The 15,244-nt window shown below is 34.6% G+C and overlaps 1 protein-coding gene across 2 annotated transcripts in view; it reads left to right on the top strand.

The window, feature by feature from the left end:
* LOC148311065 (microsomal triacylglycerol transfer protein-like) overlaps positions 1-7,428 on the top strand; it is a 30,928-nt gene extending 23,500 nt beyond the window's left edge. For both annotated transcript variants that reach the window (XM_088257339.1, XM_088257338.1), the window contains 5 exons: positions 250-401; positions 1,149-1,355; positions 2,167-2,321; positions 5,087-5,254; positions 5,791-7,428. In XM_088257339.1, coding sequence (XP_088113465.1) covers positions 250-401; positions 1,149-1,355; positions 2,167-2,321; positions 5,087-5,254; positions 5,791-5,935 — 827 coding nt within the window. In that variant the 3' untranslated portion in view covers positions 5,936-7,428. The remainder of the gene's footprint in view (positions 1-249; positions 402-1,148; positions 1,356-2,166; positions 2,322-5,086; positions 5,255-5,790) is intronic.
* Positions 7,429-15,244: the final 7,816 nt, after the last annotated feature.

Below are 15,244 nucleotides of genomic sequence, written 5' to 3'. Positions count from 1 at the left end.
ATCTTTGATGAGATGTCAAAAAATAATAAACCAAACATAAGTGCCATGAAACCAATTCCTATTTTAAATTTTAATTTTTACATTTTTAATTGCGTAGTCCGCCTGACGAAAGTTTAGATACTATGTATCTACAAATTTAGTTAAGTTATCCAAAATCATAACCACTTATATACATATATCTTGGTAATGCTAACGTTTTTTTTAAATTAGGGGATAGATAAATTGTAATTTTTTTGGGGTGTGTTTTAGGACTGACGACGGCTTTCTCCCGGTCCTTCATGAGAAGCCAGTGGACCAACGGATCCCTTGTCTCCATCCAGGAGATCTCGGGAGGTTTGCTGAAGCGAGGACACGTTGATGTAGTGATAGACTCAGAAGGAGAGAGAAAGGAACTGTTTAGCGTAAGTTTTATTCAATTCAATCAATTCAAGATTCATTTTATTTTTTCGACACCTAAATACATTCATTCTCTATACACTTGCAGATAATCAATTCTTGTTACAATATAAATTGGGTATTTGTTCTATGTTTTTTATACCGTATTTTATTGTACATATAACGTATTACATTGTATAACTTATTTATGTATTAATTTTTAAATCAAACACAAATTTTTTGATATTATTTTCTGACATCTCATCAAAGATGAAGAAGAATTTGGAAATCTGGGTATTTACGGGGCTTACAACCGTCATAGGCTGGTTTAAGTTATAACTTTACACACGTGTAACATTCACCAATTCTACCCATGATTGACAACCACACTAACATTAACATTCCTTACAATAAATAAGCCCGATTTGCTTTCAGCTCAGTCTGTTTGCGGAAGGCATGTATATTTGATTGCGGGATGTTGTCGTCACCACTGTGTCACCAACATACCCACATTCTTTACAATAAATAAGATGGCTTTCAGCTCGGCCTGTTTGCCGGGGGCATGTATACACGATTGCGGGATGTTGTCATCACCACTGTGTTACCAACACACCCACATTCCTCATAATAAACAAGCCCGATTGGCGTTGTTTATTATGAGCTTGGCCTGTTTGCGGAAGGCATGTATACACGATTGTGGGATGTTGTCGTCGCCATCGTGTCACCAACCCACCCACATTCCTTACAATAAACAAGCCCGATTGGCGTTCCAGCTCGGCCTGTTTGCCGGGGGCATGTCCAGCTTCATGAGTGGCGGGGGCGAGGAGGGCGCGGGAGCGGACGACGAGACGGCCACGGCCGGGATGGAGCTCACGGTGCTCGGGGTGCAGGTGCGCCCGTTCACCTTCTTCTCTGGCCAAGGGGAGCTCATGGGGCACCTGTGGGCCGGCACTGCCAGCGACCGCACCACGGCCTTCCAGGTATACTAACCTAACCCTCAATTACCAATCAACCAATTATTTCAGGAAGCTGAACTTTTGGTCCACCTCCGTAGTGCAGTGGTCAGCGCGTTTGGCTACTGTGCTGGAGGTCCTGGGTTCGATTCCCAGGGGGGTCAAAATAAATATGGCCGATTTTCACTCTCATATTTATTTTATATCACCCTGGACTGGTTCAAGAACGTCATAAATCAAAAAACTTGATTTTTCAGGAGAACGTTTTTAAGGTTTAAAAATATAATACAATGTGTTAAAAATAAATATCAAGCCACTTTTTGAACTTTTTACTGTGCAACAGATCTTTTTAGGTAAAACCTGAAGGTTTTTTCTCCATTTGAAAAATATTTAGTATATTTAAAAAGAGTAATTAAACCATACCATTTCTTCAAAATGCAAAAACAACACTTTCTGCCCTGTAGCGAATAATTATTAAGTTAAAAAAATGCCTCTTTTGCTGGGATATAGTACATTTTCTGGGCATTCCGAAAACATGCACAATTGGAAATTGACGATTTTTTATTTATGACGTTCTTGAAAGGAGTGAGCGATATTTATGCATAGATTTAAAAAATAATATTAATAATAATCAGAATTTATCGGGTACATATTTTGTAAATATAGGAAACAAATTCGCGTATAAACAGCGCGTGAAGAGTGTGCGGGAACCGCGGCACTACATCCGCATCTCGTCTGTTTGGTTGGTTGGATGATATTGCTTTATGCAATAAGCCCGCCAATGTACTTATTTCTTTTCTGTACATGAAGTTTCAATTTAATATTTGACTCTCTCCAGACTATATCGCTGCTCAACGACTATTCGGAGTGGATCACCCTGGGGAACGGAGTGACCGCTGAGCTAAGTCTACTGGGAGCCGTGTCCTTCGATCTGGCGGCCCAAATACAACTTTCCATGTGGAGCCGGGTGGCTCACTCGCTAGTAGAGAAACAGTAAGCACAATTTTAACCCTCATATCGTATACAGGTCAAATCTCGGTATTACGAACTTCACGGGACCAAAAAAATATTTCGCTATAATGAAAATTCGTTACACTGGATGTATAGGATATGACACATTTTAAATTAATTTTATCGCTATATTATACCCACTCTTATGAGAAAATTAAAATTAGTTGTTACTGTTACACTACACCCGATCTTCCGGCCAGTGATCGATACAATATAGGTACCTACCTACGTACTACAGGACACAACAGAAATGAAACTATGATTTTCAAACTGTGAGACTTTATTGGAAAAAATAAATTGATTAGCAGTGAAAGAAAAGTGAATTAAAAAGCAAGTCAAATAGGTTTTTAATTTTTGATTAAAAAAAATCGTAATTTTTCTTTTGGATAGAAATCTGAGAACAATGTTTTAAAATGAATTGTAGCATCATTTTAAAATTTTGAAAAAAAGTTTGTTATTCTGAGATCGGCTTCGCTACATTGAATTTCGGTTCAGTACATTTAATATGGAAGTTTTCCGGGGACGAATTGCAGATTCGTTATACTGGAAATTTCGTTAATTCGGTTTTGGTATAACTAAATCAGTATAAAAACTTGCAAAAGAAAATTTGGAAGACAGCCGAAAGCCAATTTGAAATCTGATAAATTTAAGGAATATTTTATGCAAAAAACGTGTAGTGATCTAGTTTGTTAACGCATTCTTGTTGGGTGGTTTTTTCATTCACGCTGACCGTAATTAGTATACTATTATAATTAACCCTTATTGTGCTTATTTTCACATATTTTGCATGCTTTCTGTTATGTGTAAGGGACATATCAAACTAATAAATAATAAATAATAAAAACCCTTATCCGCACCCCAATGGTGCATAGGGCACTGTGTCATATTAACGCAGTGTTATCTTAATCGTTTACACATGAAGGAAAGGTGATCAGCCCTCCGCTTCAGGTACCAGTCCATGGTAATATTGAATAAATATCACAATGAAAAAATCACTTATATTTATTTTACCCCCCTTGGGAATCGAACCCGGGACCTCCAGAACGGTAGCCGAGCGTGCTGACCATTACACTACGGAGGCGGACAAATAGGACGACAACATATCAAACTACTCAAATAAAACAATTTTTTTTACTATAAGTGTATTTATTTAATTGCTTTGTAACTGTATTTATTTAAAACTGCGCAATAGCCGGTATTCCGCACTTATACGCATTACTAGAGAGTCCATCTATCGACGGTTCGCACTCTAAGGGTTAAAGTCGTATACTAATCACAAGTTTACAACATTTTGAGTGTGTCCAAATTCTCATGTGTGTGATTATAATCCAGGATTCAGACCTCACTTACTAATATAAGAGTTTCTGCTTAGTAAAAAGCTTCTTTACATCTCACCAATAGATGTCTCTAGTGAAGTTCTAGTGATTCAAGAACCAGGTTTCTAAATTGGTTCATATATATAGAACTTCCAAGAATTTGAGTAGTGTGGTTGTCAAAAATGGGTAGAATTAGTGAATGTTACACGTGTGTAAAGTGATCACTTAAACCAGTCTATGACGGTCGTCAGCCCCGTAAATGCCCAGACTTCCATATTCTTCTTCATCTTTGATGAGATGTCAAAAAATAATACTAATCACAAGTTACCGCAAACCCAATTCCGATCTGTACAATGGCATCTTTCGCGCTCTGCCAAAAGTAAGCAGATAAAACGCTTATAAGCGTCTCTCGCTCTACTAACAGTATGTAAAAGACGCTTTTAAGCGTTTCCTGCAAACAATGTGTCAACACATTGGTTATGGTGAAGTTTGTTAAACAAATGTAATTTGGCGCGGGCGATATAAGATATTGGTAAATTTGATTATTTTGTCCCCCTCCATAGTGAGTGATTAACACGCTAGGCTACCATGCTGGAGGTCAAAAGGGTGCAAAAGGGTAAAAATAAATATTTCTGAAAAAGGCCTTTCCTTCCTTTCAAATCACCTTTCCTTCATGTATTTAAAGATCAAGATAACACTGCTTCTATACTATGCAGTGCCCTATGCACCACTGGGGTGCGGATAAGCATTAGAAGAAATTTGATTATGTGGGGACAAGGAGTACATTGCATATATGTACATACTGAGAAACTGCACAAAACATAGTAATTTTTGAGTTAAGATAATGTTTATTTTACTGTATTTTCTGATCTTTGTATGCCATATCACTTGAGAGTAATCGTCCCTGTTATGGGCAGCTCTAAACAGCACCTTGATGGTTCTGATCCCCGTCCAATCTCGTATATTCCGGAGCCACGAGATCTGCCTTCTGCCCATACCTCGTCGGCCCTCTATTAGTTCCAATAGTTTTTACTTTTCTGCTTAGAGGAGAGAAATACTAATACAGGTGGAATGTGTTCTGGACTTTGACATCATTCAACAACTGTCTTCCTTCTCTTGATCTTTGGAGCGAATTTGCGTTTCTGACCATATCGGTCCATGGAATGCGTATCAATCTATGATGCAGCAATTTCGAATGCCTCTAACCAGTTCATAGTGCTGATTTTGCTATCCATGATTCAACCCTGTATAAAAGCAGTGACTATATATTCCGGAGCCATCCAGGAGATCTGTCTGCTGCCCACACCTCATTGACCTTCCATACTACTTCCTAAAGGTGACAGATTTGAGGAGTTCTACTATTGTGATGAAATCAGCCAAATTTCTTCCAAAAAGATATTGTTTCTGAACGATATACCGCCCTCATTTCAGTGCTGGGATCACAGTGCAAGGCCTGCTCCGCGCCGACTCCTCGTTTGTCCGCTCGCAAGTGGAGTTCATCCTGGCCGCGGAGCCCAAGTTGGACCTGGTCTCCGACCTGGACTTCTACAACACCAACTCTCTCTGCATGCAGCTGCAGCAACCCGACACCACCTTCAAGTAAGAAGCATTAACTTAAAATAGCATTTCTTGAATGTTTTTCGCAGATACTTTGTGGCACATTTTATAAACTTTATAAAATAAAACAACTTTGTTTTAACCACTTTTAATTGGTACACTTTATCCAACCGGTTTCGACAAGAACCTTGTCATCATCAGGGTTTATGTACTAAATTCTAAAACATTGAAATACTCATGGTTAATTACCCTTCCCTTACGATACCAAAAACTTCCACGCACTCCTTCCGAGTTGACGTATTCGCTACGTAATGCACAATAAAAATAACATTTAGGAGTTTTTTCCCATTTTTTACATCATATTTTCATATGGTGTACCCCATTCTGAATTTTTATTAAACTTATATTTTGACCACATATTTATTCTTCTTCATCTTTGTTGAGATATCAATATAAATTACCCCTAAGTGGGCACAAACTCAGAATATGTGAACAGAGATTTTGACACTGCGAACCTAATTTATTTTAATATATATTTTTATTTTAATATATATATATTTTAAAATATTATTTTTCAGGCACAATATTTACAAAGTGGAGAGAATACCGGGAAGTAAACACAAGCTGAGGAAGTCCCAATACAAAACCGTCCATCTTCCGGGCAAAACGTACGCACTAAACCAGAAAAATAATGAAATGTGCAATCTCATACATAATAAGTAATATGTAGTGGCAAACATCTACCAACATAACGTCGTGTGTGAATGAATCTCTTATCAAAACAACTGATTTTGATCAATTCGCAAGTCAAGAACAATTTTTATTATTTTTTTTAACCTTTTTAGTGCTGAGATTTTTTCTCTGTGTGTACATTTTTTTGTTATATGCAAAAATGGTCCTTTTCATAAGGTGTGTACGAAATCAATGATATTTTTCTCAATTATTGACCGATTTTTGTTTTTCTTTCTGGTATTAATGTAGAATATATCAAACTACTCAACTAAAAGGGTATTTTGTAATAAACATACTTATAAATATAATAAATGCAATCAGAGAAAAACGTAGAATTTTTATTGTGAAATTGGCTCGCCCTCAGAGTTTTCACTATCGATACGCATCGTCCGGTTGGTAAACATTCTAATTTCGTTGTCACTATAACTATATATGTAATAATAATAAAACCCTTATCCGCACCCAATGGTGCATAGGGCACTGCGTCATATAAACGCAGTGTTATCTTGATCGTTTACACATGAAGGAAAGGTGATCAGCCCTCCGCTTCAGGTACCAGTCCAGGGTAATATTAAATAAATATTACAGAGAAAAAATCACTTATATTTATTTTACCCCCCTTGGGAATCGAACCCGGGACCTCCAGAACGGTAGCCGAGCGTGCTGACCATTACACTACGGAGGTGGACAAATTTGAGTATGTATTAACAAACATTTTCATGCAATGTGTGACAATCATTTTCTTTTGTATGAATCCGAAATTGTAAGGGAGAAAAGGGTTGTTTAAAAAAATGTGTTTCTTTTCACTAAAAGTTAGTCAAATATGTTTACTTGTAAATATTATCACATTGTTGTCAGGGTTGTTTCATAAAATTCTTCTTATTCTTCTTCTTTTTGTAGATCCTAGGGATCTGTTTGTGCCTCCGCATGTCGCTTTTGGGATGTTGACTCCCAGCTGTCTTTCCATCTTTTCCGAGGTCTGCCTGGGGGTTTGCGTCCTTCAGGGGGTTGCCTTGGAGGACGATACGTGGAAGTCTGTTTTCATTTTACTTTCTATTCTCATGTGTTTGTTCCTCCACACCGAGTTTCTGAGGCATCCTGATATAACTGCAGCCTTGTTTATTTGTTTCCGAGGTTCACTATATAGATCACATTTTTCATAAACTTCGACCCTAATTATACTCGGGCAGTCTGCCGCCCTCCCCTCAGTATACTAATAGTAACCGAAAACCCAATTCCCATTGGAACAATGTTTTTTTGTATCTCTCGTGCCTTTCTTAAAGTAAGCAAATAGAACAATAGAACTCTTATAAACGTCTCCCGCTCTCTATCAACGTATCAAAGACGCTTCAAAGCGTTTCCCGCAAACAATGTGTTATTGACGAATCAGAACTTGTAAGACATGCTCACTATGACACTTCTTTCCATCTATACCAGGGTCAGTAAATCGATTCTCAGCACTCCAACGGTTAAAATATTATATATGTGTAAAACATGCCATTGAAAAAAATATATTTTGTGATTTTTGTATTGTTTTTTTCATATAATAATTATTGTGTTCTCAATTTCATTATGTTAACGTATGATTGGATTAATTTTACTGCATGAATGAACGTATAATTTGTCTAGTCGTTTGAATTTCAATAGGGTCTTTTAAAAAAACTAACTAACTAACTAACCATCACGCCGCTTCCCCGCAGGGGTAGGCAGAGAGAATAAAGCGCCACACCACTCTGTCCTTGTAAACATTCTTCGCCTCTTCCACGTTCATGCATCTCCTCATACATACCCGCCGATTGTTGCCGACTCCTAACCTGACCACTTTCAAGTATTTGGCATACCTGATCGTGCCATGTTTTTCTCGGTCTTCCTCTGCTTCTTTTCCCAATAACATTCGCCTTTTCAGGGTCTTTTCAAATGTACAGTAAAATATTAAAAATATATTGAATACTAGCTTCACCCAACCATGCACTTTAGTGGCTTACTCCCGTCAGGTAAAAAAAAATTATGTATCAAAATAAACATTGTATAAAAGTATAAAAATCATGTTTGATACTTTTTTTACAAGGCTCAAAACATAATTTTATACATTGTCAATAAATAACTGTATGTAATATTATCATCTTTGTACTTATTTTCCATTATTTTTCATAAAATACCTGAAAAGACCCTATTTTAATTTGTTTTTTCCTAGCTTTTGACCTTTCTTCACTTATAACAACCCTAACCAATTTATTTATTGTAATTTTTTTTATACATCAATTCAGATTTCTAAATAATTGAATGTACATTGAAGTCTTTGAAAAATAAAGGAAGTAAGTTTGAATTGAATTTATGTATATAATTTCTTTTCTTCTATAATAGTTTAATTAATTTAAGTAGATGAAAAATACCACAATTGTGATAAAAACATTCTGTATTTGATGTTCATTAAAAACATGCTTATTTATTTTATGTATTAATTTTAAATCAAACACAGATTTTTTGAGTCTACTAAGTTGTAGTTTATTAACAAAAACACATAAAAAATTATATTGTGACAATTGTTTGATAATGCCCTAACAAGGCGAAACAATTGTCACAATATAATTTTTTATGTGTTTTTGTTAATAAAATACAACTTAGTAGACTCAAAAAATCTGTGTTTGATTTAAAATTAATACATAAATTAAAATGGAGTTCTACAAATTAAACGCCAAATCAATAATTAAAAATGCTTATTTATATTTATAAATCATTAACTTCTACACTCCATATAGATTTTCACTATTTTCTGAATTGATTAATTAATTAATTTCATAGATGCAGTGCGTGCACAACACTGCCTACATGCTTTTTCTATGTACATACATGTGTGGCTCATGATCCATCTCATCATCAATTTATCATTTTTCTTCTCATATAACCTCATCATAACCTCCACTCTACCACAACTTGATTCCTATTTTCAAACACAAGTTGCTTAGGCTTACCTGAAAAGAGTATGAACTGAGAAACAGTACATGCTCGATTTTCCTGATTTAAGCGAATTATCCGGAAATCAGGAAAAAATCTCACTATTGAAAAAATATTTAATAAAAACAAATATATTTCGCAATAATACTTATGATGTCAAAACATGTTTTGTGAGCTGAGGATATTTGTTTTCCGCAGTGGTAAAAAGTATCTCACTTTTATGCCATGTTTATGGCATAAAATATTTTCCGTAATAAATTCCTTAAATAATAATCTTTTATTAGTTCCAAAAATTTGAGTAATGTGGGTTGTCAATCATGGGTAGAACGTTGAATGTTATAAAAGGCATATTGTATAACATTCCCTGATGATAAGCCCTGTAAAAACTAGGACTTCCATATTCTTCTTCATCTATGATGAGATTTCAAAATGCATGTACAAAGATTGAAATATATTCGTGAAACTTTTTCGGTTATTCCGGGTTTTTAGATTGAGTTCGGTTAGCCGTGGTTTAACTGTGTTTGTGAATACCATTAAAATACAATTGTTTTCTCAATGAATAATGAACCTCTTTTAATAAAATGACCGATTTTATAAAATAAAATATGTATTTTTTATATATAAAATATGTACATATCCAATATTATGGTTGTTAATAAAGTGTTTGGAAGTATAAATTGTTTGTTTCATTATCAACATAGTTTTATTAAAAACCCCTATTTTTTCAACTACATGTATTTGGAGGCAGGCGCTGTGGCATAGTTGGGTAGACGCTTGACTGCGAAACTGGCGTTGCGGGTTTGATTCCCGCCAATCGCTAAATAAATTCAAGAAAGATTTATTTTAAATTCGTCTGGGTGTTTGTAATGTGTTTTTCACATTTACCTTCCCTATCCTTACTATCCTACCTGCAGACAAGCCTGTAAAAGTAAGAGGCTTTGCAGGTTATTTCTTTTAACCTTTCCGGGAGTACAAAAATTTATGTCCGACTTTCTCTGAGTGGGTTCTTTTTACAAGAAAAAATTTTTTTTTCATTAAATTGATGTATGATGAAGATAGAAATTATGTTGAAATAATTTTTTCAAAAAAACACCTTTTTAATTTTTTTTTGAATTTTGACAAAATTACACACAAATATCCACAGATGTCATTGCTATACAAGTTACATCATACTAACTGACAGACGGACTTCGACGTTCATTAATGTCGATACTCCTTCAAGGAAAATTAGCACTGATGTTCATTTACGTCCATACTCTCGGACAGGTTAAAAAAAAAGGAACTGTCGGTGAACATTGATAACATAATAACACGCTTCGACAAAACAATCATAGATCTACTGTGCAGAAAGGAATCGAATGAAATCCAGTACATACCACATTTGATCAAATGAATTTTACCAATGAATCAAATCATTTTACAAATGAATTTTACCTACATCCCCCATTAGCTACTGTTGTCTCCCATAAATTATTGCTGCACGTGTTAAAACTGTCACTTAGAATTGTATAGCTACATAAGGACCGTAGTCCATTTGATCTTCACATTCGTTTGATAATGCCCTAACAAGGCGAAACAATTGTCACAATATAATTTTTTATGTGTTTTTGTTAATAAAATACAACTTAGTAGACTCAAAAAATCTGTGTTTGATTTAAAATTAATACATGAGTTTTCAGTATTGTAATACAATAAACTATATATCTCAAGTCTAAAATCCCTGTTTGAATAATCCCTGCTATAAGCTTTTAGTCTGAATAAAATACCTGCTATTAAACTTAAAGTAGAATTTACTTTTAAAACGTCATATATATGACATTTCAAAACATTTTAAGTATATTTTTCCAGATTACAGAATGTTGAAAACTTTATAATACTGCATCATTAAGTCAAAATTGCATATTTTCGAGATAAGGTTTTTTGCCAGTACACCAACGATATGTATGTTATAGAAACACTTCTACTGTCCATAGAGTCATTAAATAATAAAAATGCATTCTTTTATACTATCAATAAATGGATAAAGCTCATGACACATTTGATATCATAACAGTACCTGTAAACACACTAAGGGGGCTTGTGCACTACCCGGAATTTCACCGTCCGGCAGTCCGGTTTTGAAAAATTAAAGCAACTACGACAGTTTAGCGTGATGGAATTTACGTGCACCGTGATCACGCACCGATCGAGCACACTGATCCGAAGAAAGAAATACAAAAGCACAAGCCAATCTGAGCCAATCATCCGTTTTATATGCTTACTGAAGTGCGGACGGTAAAATTCCGTGTAGTGCACAAACGCCCTAAGGACGGATGTTTTTTACAACAGTGGACCGCTGGAGACGGGATTTGATAATATGTACATGTGTACATAATTATCGAATCCCGTAATTATATAGTAATAAGACATTAACAAAGAGATTGGTACATAGCATAATATTCATATAAAAACATATGTAATTCCTTCTTTTCTGACTTTGAAATGAAGCTGGCGCAGAAGGTAAAAATACCCTTTCCGTCCTTAAGCATCAATCGATCAAACAGGTAGAAATAACTTTCCCGTCCTTAGTGTTGAGATGTCTTTTTTGGAACTCCTAGATATATTGATCCATCTCACGACACAGTAAGTATCAGTTCACAACAGCCATCTATGTTGAATCGAGGAAAGCGTTTATTTAGCAGAGACCTTTTTATTTGTATGCAAGATTTCAAATTGTAAAAATAACTTTTAAGTGGAGAAAATCCAGATTTGTGAACAAGTATTTGGACACACTCAAAATGTTTTAAAAAACAGGAATCTAATGTTCACATTCGTTTAAAAATGCCATAACAAGGCAAAAAATTGCCACAAATATAATTTTTATGCGTTTTTAATAATGAAATACCATTTAGTAGATTTAAAAAATCAGTTTTCTATTTTAACATTTAATATATATATTAAAATCGAGTTCTACAAATTAAACGCCAAATCTATGAATAAATAGGAATAATCATATTATTTTTTGACATCTCAACAGAGATGAAGAAGAATATGGAAATCTGAGCATTTACGGGAGCTTACGACCGTCATAGGCTGGTTGAAATGATGACTTACACACGTGTAACATTCACCAATTCTACACATGATTGACAACCACACTACTCTAATTCTTGGAAGTTCCATATATATATATATATATATATATATATATATATATATATATATATGTTCCAATTTTGAAATATTTTACAAGAACCACTAGAATTTTCACTAGTGACATCTATTAGTGAGACGAAGAAACTTTTTTTATTGAACTCTATTGAAAGTTTCTGCTCAACCAAAGAATTAACAGCCGATGTAATCAATATTTTCTTTTGGAAAATTGGCTTTGTTTGAAAATACGTTTTCGTAATTTGGTAATGAATGACGTCACAGAAACGATAGACTTATTTTAATATTGGTAACATTGCTGTTTTATTGGCGGCTCTAATTGTTGATGTCTATGGTCCACCCTTCCCACCCCCTCTCCCCTCATATTTGTATAACACAAATGGTAGTGTATTGGTAAACAAACAATCCACACTACTACTATTACAGCTCTATAAACCATAAACAATAAACCATATGACGTCATAAAATGCCAGATGCCGGAAATTAGATGACGCATGCGAACGCACGTTTTTCGTTTTATTAAAATAGGTATCTAAAGTTTAAACCTTCATATCTCCCTTAGTTCTCTACAGATTTCAATAAGAATGTTACCGATAGTCTTGTGATTTTTATATTGATTTATTAGCCAATAAACCAACATCGTGACAAAAATTTATTGGAGATAATCCAGATCAAAATGCCGGCAATGTTGTTTGTTAAATAGGAATTATTTGAAATGAACAGTTTTGAGGCTTTTTCCTTAGCACGGCACACAGTTTGACAGACATTGATATAGGTAATTAGGTATTTTAAGACACATTTGCATAATATTTGTGATTTTGTGGTTGATAATACATTAACATAAATAAGTTTCGTTAATTAGAACGGAAACACATTTGTAATATTGAGAATTCTATCCGTTAGATCGACTGATAGCTCTAACGTAATCACCATAATTGTGGTTTAAATATTAACATTCAAAATTAAATCATTTTCAATATATTGAGTGTCAAAATCTTTGTTCACACATCTGGGTTTTGTCCACATCTCAAAAAGATGAGCTTTTGACCTATCATGGGCTGGTTAAGTGATTACTTTACAAACGTGCAACATTCACCATTCTACTCATGATTGGCAACCACGCTACTCAAATTTTTAAAACTCCTACACATATCGTATCATTCTCATGAAGCTTTGAGTGACTTCTCTGTAGTCATTTATGGCTGGATAAGGCTTTTATTTAGCACAGACCTTTTATTTGAATGCATGCAAGACCCGAGCCTTGAATTATTTTACATACTGGGAAACACCTAAAAACACGATTTTCAATTTTATGCAGCTTATAATTTTACCAGTTATCTTACACACAACATTTTGAGTATGTCCAAATACTTGTTCGAAAATCTGGGTGTCTCCACTTAGTTATTTTAGGAGTTACTTTTACTTTTTTTAAACATAAAAATACCAAAATATAAAAATAACTCCTAACGTGAAGAAGCTTAGATTTGTAAGCAAGTATTTGGACACACTCAAAATATTGTATACTTAGTACAATCTACAAGTGATTCAAAGACAACAGCTGGAGGCGCGTTACAGGAGCCTGGGTGAGGACCTATCCGACACCGGATCCGTATTAGTTCATGAGAGGTGGGAGAGGTGGTATCATACATGATAAAAATATTGAAGGATATTGGCACCATAAACCAAGTTATATCACAAAATACCGAACCCTCTTCTAATGGAACGGAAGGCATGTTGACGACAGTCAACAGTCTGGCTTCTCCTGAGGAATTTTACGTAGTTTTCTGATGCTGAGAAGTTCCTGATTGGCCCACAGTAGATTATCCCTCCTGTTCCAGATTAAAATAAATAAAAAAATCAGCTTGAAGAAACAAAAATCCACATAAGTATTCAGGCCAAGTATTCGTTAAGTCGTAATTTTACTGTCTCTCAATCCAGCTAACATTTTACGTAAATGATTTTTTTCTCAAAACATTGTTTTTACACTGAAAAAATATTTTTTCTAAACCATGTATTACATGGTTTTGAAAATAAAACAGTTATCGAAAGGTGAGCAGTTAAAAAAATGTGTGAAAATATTTTTTCCATGATATACATTCTAAAATATATATTCTAAAAACAAAAAAATATCCGCTGTACATTTTTTTTAAAGAATTGAGTTTGACCAGCCCTGAACTTGGCTGAATGCATTCTGATTTGAACGCTTAAGGTCTAAGCCTTAATGGTCTATAAACATTGTACATAAAAAGCAAGGTAAATAATAAATGAACTCCTATCTAAAAAATCTACAAAATAATCACTCTCATTCGTCCGATGTACAATCAATGTTTGTTGATCACTTTAGGACAGCATTGCAGTTTCCATTCATCAGGACTGATTTCGTCTTGACTTTATACAACGTGTCTCTACGGACAACAGAAAAAACAAATTTTGCATATGAATAATGTTGTACGAGTAGACATTTGAATTTTTTTAAAGGAATAAACTGCAAAGCCTCTATTATAGGCTTGTCTGCAGGTAGGATAGTAAGGATAGGGAAGGCAAATGTGAAAAATACATCACAAACACCCAGACCTATTGAAAATAAATCTTGAATAGGGTAGCGAATTAAAAATCCGAATTATGTAACGACTATTTTAAAAGTCGTTACTCTTGTATTCGATATTTAAAGCTAATCGCGCCAACAAGTGCACAAATTTGGTTGTGAATTGCGCATGGCGTATTTCTTACTTACTTGTGACCCTTATCCGCACCCAATGGTGCATAGGGCACTGCATCGAATTGACGCAGTGTTATCTTGATCATTACTTACATGAAGGCAAGGTGATCACTCTTGCGCTTCAGGAACCAGTCCAGGGTAATATTAAATAAATACTACAGTGCAAAATCACTAATATTTATTTCCCCCCCCTGGAAATCGAACCCGGGACCTCCAGCACGGTAGCTAAACACGCTGACCATTACACCACGGAGGCGGACAAAATGGCGTATTTCTAGCTACTGATATAATAAATTTGACAATTTGACATTAAAAAAACTTAAGCTATAGTGAAATATAAACCGAAAAAAGGTAACAAATACAATAGTAATCAGTTAACCAAAATAGCAAACAGTTTCTTGAATGATTTTCGCAGATACTTTGTCACATTTTATAAACTTTATAAAATTAAACCACCTTTTTTAACCACTTTTTTA

Source organism: Brachycentrus maculatus, unplaced genomic scaffold (assembly GCF_059751285.1).
Source record: "Brachycentrus maculatus isolate JH-2025_06_01 unplaced genomic scaffold, ASM5975128v1 h1tg000078l, whole genome shotgun sequence".
Classification (NCBI taxonomy): domain Eukaryota; kingdom Metazoa; phylum Arthropoda; class Insecta; order Trichoptera; family Brachycentridae; genus Brachycentrus; species Brachycentrus maculatus.
This window is presented reverse-complemented; position numbering and strand designations above follow the sequence as displayed.